This window comes from Papaver somniferum, chromosome 5 (genome assembly GCF_003573695.1).
Source record: "Papaver somniferum cultivar HN1 chromosome 5, ASM357369v1, whole genome shotgun sequence".
NCBI classification, from domain to species: domain Eukaryota; kingdom Viridiplantae; phylum Streptophyta; class Magnoliopsida; order Ranunculales; family Papaveraceae; genus Papaver; species Papaver somniferum.
In genome coordinates, this window is record NC_039362.1 from 148,636,712 (window position 1) to 148,649,974 (window position 13,263).

The window sequence follows — 13,263 nt, forward strand, 5'->3', positions numbered from 1 at the left end:
GATTTATGCCATTATTACTAAGGTTTTATCTGCAACCTTTCTTATGGGAGGAAACTTGAGAACCATTAGACCACTTATAGCCTGTTTGGTTTGGATACCAAAAACAGAAGTGCTTTTGGTTCTCCAGAAATAGAAGTTAGAAGCAAAATGTTTTTGTTTCATCAAAAGTTAACTTTTCTATTTCAAAAATTGTTATGCAACTGTGTACCCAAGCTAATTTTCTGATTTTTCTGCTTCCAGAAGTCAAAAGGCAACTTCTAAAATGACATCCAAATAGATGGCGAACTGGTAAGATACATAGGGAACCAGAACCGAACATCAAATTTTAGTTCGGGTACAAGCTGACACCCTGGACTTATTGGTTTTTGACTTGCTTTTAAGTTGGAAAAATCAAACACTACTATTCATTTGTTTTTTAATACTGAAGCGAATCCTCCATTTCCTGCGCAAAGTTTGAGAAGTTCCTTTCTCTTTCTCAATACGTTTGCTAGATAGAGTCTCCACAATTTCAACCCACCTCCAGAAATCTCTACCTTCTCAACTTCGAACATCTTCTTCAATTATCCCTAGATTTTTGCAATATTTAACTCTACATTAAAAAACACATTTTTTTTTTCATTTTTCATTTCGATTCAGAAAGTGAGATGATGCAGTGACAATCTCGTCTATCAAAGGTATAAATCATCATCATCATGTCTATGTCTGATTCTGACTCCACCTCTTCTCATGGCGGAGACTACAAAAATTTCAGGCAAATTAGTAGGGATCGTAAGTTTTCTTTTCCCCCCTTACTGAAATTGAAATTATGTGGAAAATTATCTCAAATTATTAACAGTAATCTTAAATTTTTTAGAATACTGTAAAAGTTAATTGTAGAGAAATAATTGAAGTTATTTATTGTAATCACACAGTAGATAATCTCTTATTTGTGAAAACATTACGAGTTATGATGATACTTGAGTATTTGTTGCTTTACGTTTTGGTGCTATCTTCTTATTTTTTGTTCTCGTGTGAATAATGCTTAGGGTTGCTGGTTGAAATGCTTCGATCCACTAAAACTGGGGACTCAAAATCAACTTGGAAGGTAATTATTTGAATTTGATCCTTCCAAACTTTCACCTGCTGTATGGATTTTGAACTGGTCTATTCTAGACGAACAATTAATTATTGGGGTGTTTAGACTAATTCAGTTGATCAAATGCAGGTTCTTATTATGGACAAAGTGACGGTTAAAGTGATGTCTTGCTCTTGCAAAATGGCAGACATCACTGAAGAAGGAGTCTCATGTAAGCAATATCAACGTTATTTTTCTTTTAAAAATTTAAACATGACTACTTATACATCTCTTCTGGTTTTGGTAGATCCATGTTACACATTTGGTTAGTGCTCTAGTTTTTAATTAGAGGTAGGTAGGCTGATTTGCTGGGTTAGTCATAGGCTTTTGGAGTGATCCAGTTAGTAATTCCACGAATATAACTACCTACACATGTGCCCATTTATAAGAAGTTTGTGCAGAGCTTTATCGTATGAGTAACGATGGAAATAGTATCATGGTTAGGGGAAAGTGATTGTTCATCTAGAGGGAGAAATTAGAGATGAATAAGAAGAATGAATGTTTTTGTATTATTGTTTTAGATGTCTTTAGTCTTTACAAATGGCATAAGGTGGTAATTTATAGAACAGCTATTCCAAAGACGACATTTTTTGGTTACCCTCTGAGCGGTACTTATATTTTGTGTTACAGTACTACTTGGTACATTTTCGCTACCTACTATTCATCTCAGCTGGTTACACTTGTTTAATCATAACTTATTTACTTACTTTGACTCGTAATAGACTTATACATCTTCCAGATTTGAGTTTTTAGTGTTCAAGTCGTTATACAAGTTTGTGCTTCTCTGCTTCGTTCTGCGAACATACTAAACAGTTTGTAAAGATCTTTCTTGTTTGGAAGATTCCGAGGTTAGACTTAAGACTGTTCAATGTGTTTTAGTGGTGGAAGACCTTCACAAGAGAAGACAGCCATTGCCTACGATGGATGCTATATACTTCATCCAGCCATTAAAAGAGAAGTAAGTTTGTGCTTTTATGTTCGTTTAAATTAGTCTGATTAATTTTTATCCTCTCACTGGATATGCACCATCACAACGAGTTGCTGGACTTCCTACCCACCCAGTAATATATGGGAAATCCTAGATTCCTAGATTTCCATGTACTTGGGATGTTGAAAGTGTGACCGGTGACACGATCAGCTTAGCTGTTATTAACATTAGCTATGAGAACGGATCAAAGTTGTAATAATAGTACAAAACTTAATTTGCCTGATAAGGATGTGATGATGATTAAAACGAGAAGGAGATTGACAGAGAAAATGATAACCATAATAATGAAGGTGAAGTTGCTCATTTTCACTTTGACATGTCTGTATGTATTAGAGGTACCCCTGAGTTATGATAACCCAAAACGTCAGCACCTGGTTAATTAGTCAAAAAAGTAGGAGAATATGTCCAAATCAAGTATGACAACGTACTATCACATGAGTGAGAAGTTTAATTCTTTCCAAATCATTCAAGCACCTTATCTTGAAGTTCTGGTATCCATGGAATCTAATAGTCTCGAAATTGACGGACTTGAATTATCTTTCAGTCTGTCTAGGCCATTTAATAGGTATTATCTTTTTAACTCAACGTTGATGCTTGCATTTCCTCTCTTTCAAGTTGTTGTGTAAGAGTAATAGACATGAGCTATTAACTTCCAAAAAATAGGAGATTAAGTACTTTAACATGGTATCTTGCTTTTATAAGTTGTATTTTTTAGGCTCTTAAATACATGGAAGTAACTACGCAAGTAAATGAGGATTATCTAAGGTTAATCAACGGTATTAATGTTGATAACGTTTTCCAGTTGCTCCACTTTACCTTATCTTATAGCAATGGGCTTTTTGGTTACTGACTCTCTTTCTTTGACAATGGCAGTGTTGCTAAATTTTTGTCTGACATGTCTGGAGGAAAGCCCTTGTACAAAAAGTACGTGAAAGATACGTCTTGAACCTTTATATGTATTTTCCTGGTCACTGTATTAATGTAACAACGATTTCATTTCAGGGCATTTGTATTCTTCAGTTCACCTTTTCCAAAAGAGTTGCTTGCTCATATTAAGAGTAATGCAAGCGTATTGACTCGCATTGGTGGATTGAGAGAGGTCAAGCTTCTATCATTTTATTATCTTGAATGATTTTCTTTTTCTAATGGTAATTAGATGCTGTATTTGTATTTCATTGTTGAATCATTGATTAATGAGTCATATATTCTTGATAGTGACTTCAATGAGGAATAATGCAGATGAATTTGGAATACTTCGCAATAGACAGTCAGGTATTTATTCACATTCTGTTATTTACCATCCATTGTTGATTTATTTTATTTGTTTTTGATCAGTGAGAATGATTTTTAATTAGAAACCCGAAGGGAAAGAATTACAAAAGAAAAAAGAACATTGCCATCCCTGATAACAAACAGTGAAACAGGGGTGTTCTAGAACCTTCTTAGCAAACCACCTAAGGGAAGAAGCCTACTCTAGAACACAGACATACACATTGCTTGCAAAAAGCAAAACCAAATTGGACATAGTACATAGTAAGGCCAAAATAGAATCCCCTCGTTTAATCAAAATTTCCACAGCTTAAGATGAAATTTCTGCATGATTAACCCAAGTAGAGTTTGTTAGATGATACCCATATATATAAGTCTGTTTCAATTTGAATATCAAGGTCTTCCGATATCTGCAAGATATTTTTAAAAAACCGCCTTTCACTCTTTCCAAACGTTCCATACTACCTGAAAGACCAGTGCCTTGTCAGCGCTTTACTATTTTGTCTATTTCAGATGGGACAAACCCAGGTCCAGTAAACCTAGAGTACAGTTGTAGGGGAAGACCATTAAGCTAATAAAATGTTGACGTACTTCCATAATCCATGGGCAGTAGAACAAGACGTCTGGCGCTGATTGCCTATCACATAGATGGCAATTATTATTTTGTCTTTGCATGTAGTCTACCGTATTGGTTTATTTAGTGAAAGTGCCCAGAAGAAGTATATTATTCAGAATGGGGCGTTAGCTTGCCAAATATCAACAGCCGAATAGACAGGCCCCGCACTTTCCATCTTAGTATTGTAGAACCTGCACTTTCCACCTCATTGTCCCTCCCCAGCAAACCGTGTGTTGTAGGTTTTCTTTCAATCAAGTTTCCACTTTGCTATTTGTGAAAAAATTCAAGCAGCAAGTATATGGCGGGGTTTACCACTGTGATAAATGTTAGAAGTTGTCCCATTAGACAAACAAGCATAAACGATAACCCACTAATTCTAGGAAACCCACTACATTAAACTTAGTTTATTTGGAACAAGATAGCTGAGAGTGGGAGGAAGGTCAACTCGCTCTTTTCTGTTTGGGCTGTAGTAATAATGGTTGTAGACTTGTAGTTCTTCATCCGTTGAAATAGCTGTTCAGGTTCATCTAGGGGCTCACATGCAACATATGTACATGGAATGGTTGATAGATGACAATGAAATGTTTGAGATAGTGTTTCCATGATGAATTGTCCACATGTATTGCAACTAGTAAAAGTCAAAATGCTATTAAAAATTAAATAGTGTGCAGGCTACAGCACATTTTTGCGACTGTTTATTTCTTCTTCAAGTTTTTATTCACTTGATTTATAGCATGCTGAAAGCTTGATGAGTGGTTTGTTACTTTTTTTCAGGGCTTTCTTACTGATAATGAGAGAGCATTGGGTGAACTTTTTGGGGAAAACGGGGAGAGGTCTCGTCAATATGATGCTTGCTTGAATGTGATGGCAACTCGAATTGCTACAGTCTTTGCTTCAATGAGAGTATGGTCTTTACAAAATATTAGCTTGCATTTGACTTATGCAAACTTCATTGAATGTATGCGTATAAACCTTGAGCATCCATGACAATGTTACCTAGCCATCCCAACTATTTGGTACTTTATTCTTTCTTTAGTTATTTGCATGGTTATCACTCTAAGCTATGTTACAGGTGTTCAAAGCAGGCATTTCACTATGAAAAAACATAATACCCTTGCAAGATATTTGATTTTATACGCACATAAGTTTGCAACTCTAGTTTTGTTTTCTTGTGGGTTGATTGCTGATTGCTCTTTATATATTCTTCATTCGGGGACTTGCTTTTTCTTGTTGTCCCAACTATTTGTGGTCTGAAAGAGTACGGCTCCTACTTTTTCTCATCTCTAAATTCTTTATTAGAGGACTTGCTATTCTGCTTGTCCTAATATTTGTGGTTGGTTGAATGAGTATCACTTTTTACATCCTCTCATTTCTGTTTTATACTTTTAAGCTTCATCCTTTAAACCCTCATGTACTGCTGTCTTGATTTGTTTCCATTGAATATTTTCCTTCAGTACTTAACCAGCATTTACTTTCAGTCTGTCTTTCATTTTAAGGCTACCCTATGAGAATTCTTGATAACCTCTTGTCAGTTTCATTTTATTTTCAGTTTGTACACTTAGGTATTTGCTGTTGTGTAGAAAAATTTCATTTATTTTTGGCTGTTTGCTTAATTTCGATAGGAGCTTCCATTTGTTCATTACCGTGCTGCTAAGGTTGATGCAGTCACATTGACAACAATGCGTGATTTGGTTCCAACTAAGCTTGCTGCTGCTGTGTGGAACCAGCTCACAAAGTACAAAGACAGCATAAAGCATTTTCCCCAGACAGAAACATGCGAGTTGCTTATTCTGGATAGATCTGTTGACCAGGTTAGTTAGCAAAGACTTCATGCAAAGACTTCGTGTTGTATAGTCTTAGGTTTGTTATTAGCTGATACATTAGAGTACATGCCTTCAGATTTCGCCCATAATCCATGAGTGGACATATGATGCCATGTGCCATGACTTGCTGAATATGGACGGAAACAAATATGTTCATGAGGTATGTTTTCACGATTTTCAATTATTATTACTTTTTTTTTTTCAAATTTGAGGTGTAACTTCTCTTTAAGCATCCTTCTCCATGATGTGTATGTTGTAGGTGCCAAGCAAAACAGGTGGTCAACCTGAGAAGAAAGATGTCCTCTTGGAGGATCATGATCCTGTTTGGCTCGAGCTACGCCATGCCCATATTGCAGATGTACGTCGTCTTCTCCGAGATGTTTTCTTTCTGTATAAACAAAATTCGTCTGAAGTGTGAAGTTGTTTTGGTTATTACTTGTTGGGCAGGCTAGCGAGCGGTTGCATGACAAGATGACTACATTTATATCAAAAAATAAAGCTGCACAAATACAACATGGTTCAAGGTTTGTTTTATGCTTCATGCTAGTCACTATGTGTTTAATGTTTGTATTCAAGAAGAGTTAGGTTGGTCTACCTTCTTCATAAGGTTTTTGTGACATGGAGACAGAGATGTTGGTTGGATGGGCAACTTTGCTAAAAATGCATGAGGGTGTTTCTAGAATGGGTTTGGAGAATATAAATAGATTGGTGCTCCCTTAAATGTTAATCATCTTTAAGGACATGCATTACGGAGTGTACTGTTTTTTCCTTCTTTTCCTTGTAACTAATTTTTCCTTGATCTCATATGTTTAATATAGATCATTGCTTATGTTCTGATTCCTTTTCTATCGAAAGCGTTAAGCTGTTGCTGTTCTTTTTCATTGATTGTACTGCTGGAAAGTGAAAACCCTTAAGACCCATCTTTCTCGACCTTTTTGATTTATGTTCAGCAGATTATATTATGTTTAGGTTGTTGCTATAACTTGGCGGTAAGTTTCTCATCACGAATAATTATGTTGCGCAGAAGTGGTGGTGAACTGTCGACTCGAGACTTACAAAAGATGGTTCAAGCCCTGCCACAATATAGTGAACAAATTGATAAGCTTTCGCTTCATGTAGAGGTTAATTTCTTGAGCAATATATTTCTCGTGTAAAAAACATTTTCATTTTGTGGATCAGGGTGCAGTTCATGGCATGTTATATATCCCTGATCTCACGAGATAATCATATAACTCCATTTTTTATTGAAGTACAATTAGATGATTCAGTATTTCTGATAAAGATATCCTCTTGCACTTGTGGATTCCAAGAATACTCCACCTGAAGTTGCATACTCATACCAGTAGTCTGTCATTTTTCGTTCAGAGCTAGAGTCGAAATTCAAGTACCTGCGTACCCAAAAGAAATTTAAATTAGCGCACTGAGACACACAATGATAATACACCAGCAGAAGTAAATTAAGCAGTTTATGTGTTGGTTGGACTGTAAGGGATAAACGTTGAATTTTAGATTCCAAAAACACAGGCTAATCCTGCTAGTACTCTGATTCAGATTGCTGGAAAAATCAACAGAATTATCAAAGAGATGGAACTTAGAGATTTCGGGCAACTGGAGCAGGATCTTGTATTTGGAGATGCTGGACCTAGGGAAGTGATAAATTTTCTGAGGACTAAACAGGTGACTTATAATTGGACATGGTTTTATTCTTAAAACTCAAATTTGTAATTTATCTTTTTGCATACTGACTATTGTTTGGTTACTTAGTGGTTCAGATGTTTTCATTGTGCAGGATGCACCTCGTGAAAACAAATTGCGTCTGATGATGATATATTCAGTCGCTTATCCTGAGAATTTTGAGGGTGAGAAAGGTCAGAAGTTAATGCAGGTACATTGTTTCTCTCAAGGACTAAATTTTATTTTGCTTTAAGATTCTCAATAAATTTTTACCTCCCTCCTGCAATTTTCCTTTGCTTCACATATGGCATATCTTAGTGACATCAGTGCCTATCCCTCTAATAGCTTAGGCATCGGAAGTTCGCCTTGGTTTGCCAAGAGTGAGTCGCTGGTTGAGTGTGTGCTAACTCCTTTTTGAGCCTATATTGGTTTGTGATATCCTATTCGTCACTCCTGTTTCTATGTCACACATTTTGTATAATTGGTGTTTCTGTATCAAAACTTTCTGAAAAGATAGTAAAAGACTTAATTGAAGAGATAAAAGTGACTCAATGTTGTTTCTTTTTTTCCCCAGTAGTTGCCTGGGTTGGGTATAAATATTTTATGCTTTATCTATTTATTCTTACAGCTGGCAGGATTATCCCATGATGATATGAATGCTGTAAACAACATGCGGTTGCTTGACGGTTCCTCCGCTAGTGAAAAGAATTCCTCAGGGGTATTCTCTCTCAAGTTTGAGAGTCAGAAGGTACATTTCCATTTGCTTCTGATCCAATACTTCTCTAAATAAGTAAATGCCAAAGTGCTGTCTTTCTAATTTAGCTCCAGATCTAGACCTAGTCTATATTTGTTTCACATATCTTTCTGAATTTTCAGAAGAAGCGTGCTATCCGTAAAGAAAGAAAAGGCGTGGAAGAAACATGGGCACTCTCAAGATTTTACCCCATGATAGAGGTACTTATCTGTAAAAATATTTCTCTAAATGCAATAAATTCACTTGCTCACTTTTTAAGGACCCCAACCCCAAGCACCCTTGAACAGATGGCATGGCGATATACTGTTGTTATATGGCCGAGTACTCTAGCTTGTTATCATTTTATTTTGCTCGACTTTTATATGTAGAGTTGAGCGCAAGTATATCTCTTACTTTATGTATCTGTGATATAGTCAGAAATAGAGATTCCCTTCTGAGTGAAGCACCCATGTCTTACTTGACTGGAAGTGCAATATCAAAAGGGATGTCCCTAGCTCTTACTTTCGTGTTTATTGTGTGATTCACTTTTGCTATTTTGATCCATCTGAAGAAACAGAAACTCATGTTCTTGTAGCTTTAGGATTTAGTACACAGGTAAGTTCTACACAGTTCTTTTTTGGCACATGGAGGTTGTAGCTGTCAACCCAACCTGAAAAACATTTAAGAGTTAAGACAGATTCTAACAATTAAGTTGCAGACTTAAAGTAAAAGTTATTTGGGCAGTGACCGTTCACATCATTAGGACTTTTATTCTTGGCATTCTTTTGTGTGTTACACAGACAGATGTTTGGGGTCAGTTAGGTAAAGGGACGTGGAAATGGGTTCTTCTTACATGCCTGATAGTATGCTGAACGGGTTGCAGTGTTACACTTGTGTGGATTGTTCTTTATTTTCTTTGATTTTGAGTCTACTTTTAATATCCAGTGTTTAGCTTTACTCAGAAACAAAGAATTGGTGGGATTTCTGGTTCCTTAACCTACTGATGGCTAGAGTTATTGTTACAAAATTTGGATTATTCAACTTTCTATATAGTAATCGGTGCAAAGTATATTGTTTCGCAGCATCTTTTGGATTATTTTGTTGGCTTATCCAAACAAACCTTAGACCTCCTAGTACTAAAGCAGAAAAAACCATTCCAATATTGATTCTTTAGAGAAATAGAAGTCCAAAACTAACTCAAACTATACTAAAAAAGTCTGTATTTTTTTTTTTTTTTGAAACTAAAGGGTAAGCATGAAATTGCTAATCTAAAACACCTATTGCAAATTTGGGAATAGGTTGAAATTGAAAACAAATATCAAGGATATAGTACCACCCTGCATGTCTTGGCCTCTTGGTGTCCCACCTAGACTTGTGGTAGAACATATGTTTTCTGAATTTCGTGAGAAAGGCATCTTTACCATACTTCAAACTGTTGGTCCGACTGGTTGTTTGGGTTTGTTAGACTCAATCTGTCCACCTTGGGTCCTATGGTGAACAGCAATAATACCAGATCAGTTCTAAAATATGAACTTCTTGCCATTATAAGAATTGCAGAAAAGGCCACACCGATCAAGACATGCTAGAATACTAAGCCTTTGCTATCAACTAAGGATCTACTCTCTTGCAGTGAAGTTGTTCATTTGCTATGTTTCAGGAGCTGATTGAAAAGCTTAACAAGGGTGAACTACCGAAGAGTGAATATGCATGCATGAATGACCCAAGTCAATCTGTCCATGGAACCCAGGAAAGCGCGTCAGTGAGATCAAGTCCAGTTTCAGCTGCTCATTCAATGAGATCAAGACGGCCAGCCTCTTGGGCACGTCCTCGTAATTCTGACGATGGCTACTCAAGGTAAGCATGTGCTTTGCAGCCGCCTTTCTTTTATTCCTTAGATGTGTTTGCTTTCTTATATTTTCTCCAAGTTAGCGATGCTGTTAGATATCCTGGGCTTCGCGTGTTACAGATAACTATTACAAGCATGATTCATTATTTTTTTGCTGAATAAGCATGATTCATTAGTCGTCATTAGATTATACAGTTACAGGACCTGTTTTTAACCTGGAAAGAACGCTGCCGTGGTTTGTTTAAAAGAAAGGGCAACACGTAGACATCTCCGCCAAAAAGAAAATTCAACAAGTATTAGACATTTACACCAAAGAATTCTTATATACTGATAGCTGTTTGTAACTGTAGTTTGTTTTATCTTATTTTCAAAACCCATTTCATACTGAACAGTAAATAAACATTTAAGCTCAGAAATCATAGTCTATATTTGATACTGATCGTTAGCTTGCCAGGTAATTTTTTTTATCTAAAAGCTAGTAGAATAGGAGACTTTGATCTGTGTTCAACAGACAAATGCGATTTCTAGGTCAATGTGCACACTAATCTTGGTTGTAGTCGTATTCTTATCCTATGCATCGATACTGTCCTTACTGTATTATTTAAGCCTGTAAAACATTTAAGCCTTGTTGATGTGTATTATTCTTTTTTTTTTCTTAATATGTTAAGTTCCTGTAAAACTTCAAAGAACCGTAACAAGTTTAGAATATCAGCAGGAAAGAGGCTGTAGAGGACAGGTTGCGCCACCTCTTTTGTTTTTCTTTTGTCATGTTAGGGCTACTGTAATATTTTTAGGCGTAGACCACGTTTACAAGAGACCAGGTATACCATAAACTTCCTGTATATTTTATGTTTGATATTACTTCTTTGCTGCATTGTATAGTGACTCAGTATTAAGGCACGCATCAAGCGATTTCAAAAGGATGGGCAAACGTATCTTCGTATTTATCATCGGCGGAGCTACTCGAGCAGAGGTACAAGTCCTCTACTTTCTTATATGTTACTAAATGATTAAACTACGTGTCTATTTTTAATCATATTCTATTGTCATCAGTTACGGGTTTGCCACAAGCTCACTGAAAAACTTAAGAGGGAGATTATTCTGGGTTCATCTAGTCTTGATGACCCTCCACAATTTATAACGGTAATTTTTCTAACTATGATATTTTGATATTCCAAACTATAGATGTAGAATTTGTATTTTGTACCTTAGGAAACAAACATATTTATTTATATTTCTGCCTTGTTCTCTGAATCATGGGTGTGCTCTACCTTAATGATATGTTTTTGGTCCCTGAGAAAAACAAAGTAAAATGTAAATAAGAAACTAAACAAAATAACATGGAAAGCATTTTATGGAAAATTTTGTCTCAGTTAAATGGTGCTTATTAGTGTTTAGAACACAGAAATGCTTAGTTTATCCGCTACAAGTACTTCAGTACTCATATTTCCTACTCCGGTCTGATAAGAACCTAGAGTTTAACATTAAAGATTCTGAATTGTCCATATGCCTGTATGTAAATATACACATGTACGCATAACTCCTTTCTTTTTTTCAATAAAGAAATGACCGCGTTACAAAGACACCGAAACAACGAGCCTTAAGAATATTTTTTTTTGATATCTGCTTGTGTCTGATATAAGTAATGTTCGACTTGCAGAAACTGAAGATGCTTACGACCGAATTCGACGATCTTGACATCTACTGATGCTGTTTGTGGAGTTTTTATTTGTATTCGAACATGTTTAACTCTCAAGGCCTCAGTAGGTTGGCATTCTCCCAATCATCTTTGTCACCTCTTCCTTATATTGTTAATAAAACAAAACTATATTGCTAGGCTATATTGATATTGGTGATGATTGAATTCCATTCATTAGGTTCATAGCAGTAATAACTGGTATGTTTGTCATTTCCAACAAAACGGAGAGTTAGTTGCCATGGAAAGTTATTTGAAATACTATCATGACTTAGCTGTAGCCACGAGTGTTGGCCTTTGAATTGAAGGATCGTGGTATTGATTAACATCAGTTTATCCCATATTTTCTGGATCCACATTAGAATTCCTTCATTTCTGGTATCTACAATTACTTTCAGATATCTGCCTCACCAGATGATTTACATTTCTAGTTCTCTACACTTTGATAGGAACCCCGAACCAATAGTCACGTGGCATGAGACAAATATCAAGACTCACCAAACTGGAATAGTTTCACTTTCCAGCATGTTATCCATAATAAAGGCCACTATGCTTATTTCTATTGATGGATATGCAACATCATTTAATTTCTTCTCTCTTTTTTGGATGGAAAAATTGATTTTGTTCTTGGCATGACTCATTTGGAATAGCTCTTCCTTCAGAAGGCAAAGTTGTATTAGGTTTCTGCTTTATAATGTCATTATTCTGATTCCAGATGTACAATAAGATAGTGGTGCAGATGGCTTAGCCATGCCAATGCAAATCTGAGGAATGAGCGTGGAATTGCAAAGCGAAATCCACAGTTCTCAGGAGCAAGCACTTGGAGGTGGTGTAAAAAGTTGTATTATGAGCTTGACAGAATAGGAAAATAATGCAGAATGGTAAATGGAGCTTCAATCCAATTTACAAGTCTTAGGTTTAAACTCATCTCATTACCGATATTGGGGTGATGACATTGATTTGTTATTTAACTGAATGTACCCCATTCTTTTTGAGACATTCCAAGTTTGTTAGAAACTGTATTCCTGAATGATCTCGTATCTGACTTCAGTAGCAGCATTTGGACTTTGGAGTCAAAAGTTTGAGAAGGGTTGTTGGTTCCATTTTTTTAATTTTTTAATTTTTTTTTATGCAAAGGAGAAATTTGATTAATCTAGGGAAACTCCCAAGTCTAACAATAATTGACTTCTGATAAAGAAAAACAATAATCGACTCTCAATAACTCTAGGCGATTGATCAAACCATGTTTGAGTTACACCATTTTTCCTGCCGTATCTAGCTAACTTATCAGTAGATTTATTACACAATCTAGGAACGAAATTACACCCCCACCGAGAGATGTTATTTAACTTATCAATGGCATCCAACAAGATATCTTCATTCTCCCAAGCAATCACCGGTGATGATTTGTTGATGTAGCCTTTGATGCTTTTGAGATTAGTTTCAAAAACAACCCTAAATCATTATTTCAACTAACTGCGTCAGAAAAAGCAAGACATTCCGC

General features: G+C 35.9%; 1 protein-coding gene across 2 annotated transcripts; it reads left to right on the top strand.

The window, feature by feature from the left end:
- Nucleotides 1-413: 413 nt before the first annotated feature.
- On the top strand, nt 414-12,844 carry LOC113283149 (SNARE-interacting protein KEULE-like). Of its 2 annotated transcripts, XR_003327353.1 has the most exons (22): nt 414-768; nt 1,026-1,084; nt 1,205-1,286; nt 1,994-2,072; nt 2,976-3,026; nt 3,105-3,201; nt 3,342-3,374; nt 4,762-4,890; nt 5,610-5,798; nt 5,887-5,970; nt 6,070-6,168; nt 6,258-6,334; nt 6,835-6,931; nt 7,362-7,487; nt 7,600-7,695; nt 8,113-8,232; nt 8,361-8,438; nt 9,875-10,071; nt 10,946-11,036; nt 11,117-11,206; nt 11,724-11,830; nt 12,475-12,844. XR_003327353.1 is itself a non-coding variant. In XM_026532312.1 (21 exons), the coding sequence occupies exons 1-21, from the start codon at nt 693-695 to the stop codon at nt 11,769-11,771; spliced, it is 1,998 nt and encodes a 665-aa protein (XP_026388097.1). In that variant the 5' UTR covers nt 414-692; the 3' UTR covers nt 11,772-12,085. The 2 variants fall into 2 exon arrangements, 1 of the variants encoding a protein (XP_026388097.1); XM_026532312.1 differs by lacking the exon at nt 12,475-12,844 and having other exon boundaries at nt 11,724-12,085.
- The last annotated feature ends 419 nt before the right edge of the window (nt 12,845-13,263 follow it).

What these genes read in the sequence shown, in the direction of transcription:
- LOC113283149 (XM_026532312.1), top strand. Translation starts at nt 693, where the DNA reads ATGTCTATGTCTGATTCTGACTCCACCTCTTCTCATGGCGGAGACTAC. An exon ending in CACTGAAGAAGGAGTCTCAT is followed by an intron (nt 1,287 to 1,993) that starts GTAAGCAATATC and finishes AATGTGTTTTAG; the next exon opens with TGGTGGAAGACCTTCACAAG. An exon ending in TGGATAGATCTGTTGACCAG is followed by an intron (nt 5,799 to 5,886) that starts GTTAGTTAGCAA and finishes ACATGCCTTCAG; the next exon opens with ATTTCGCCCATAATCCATGA.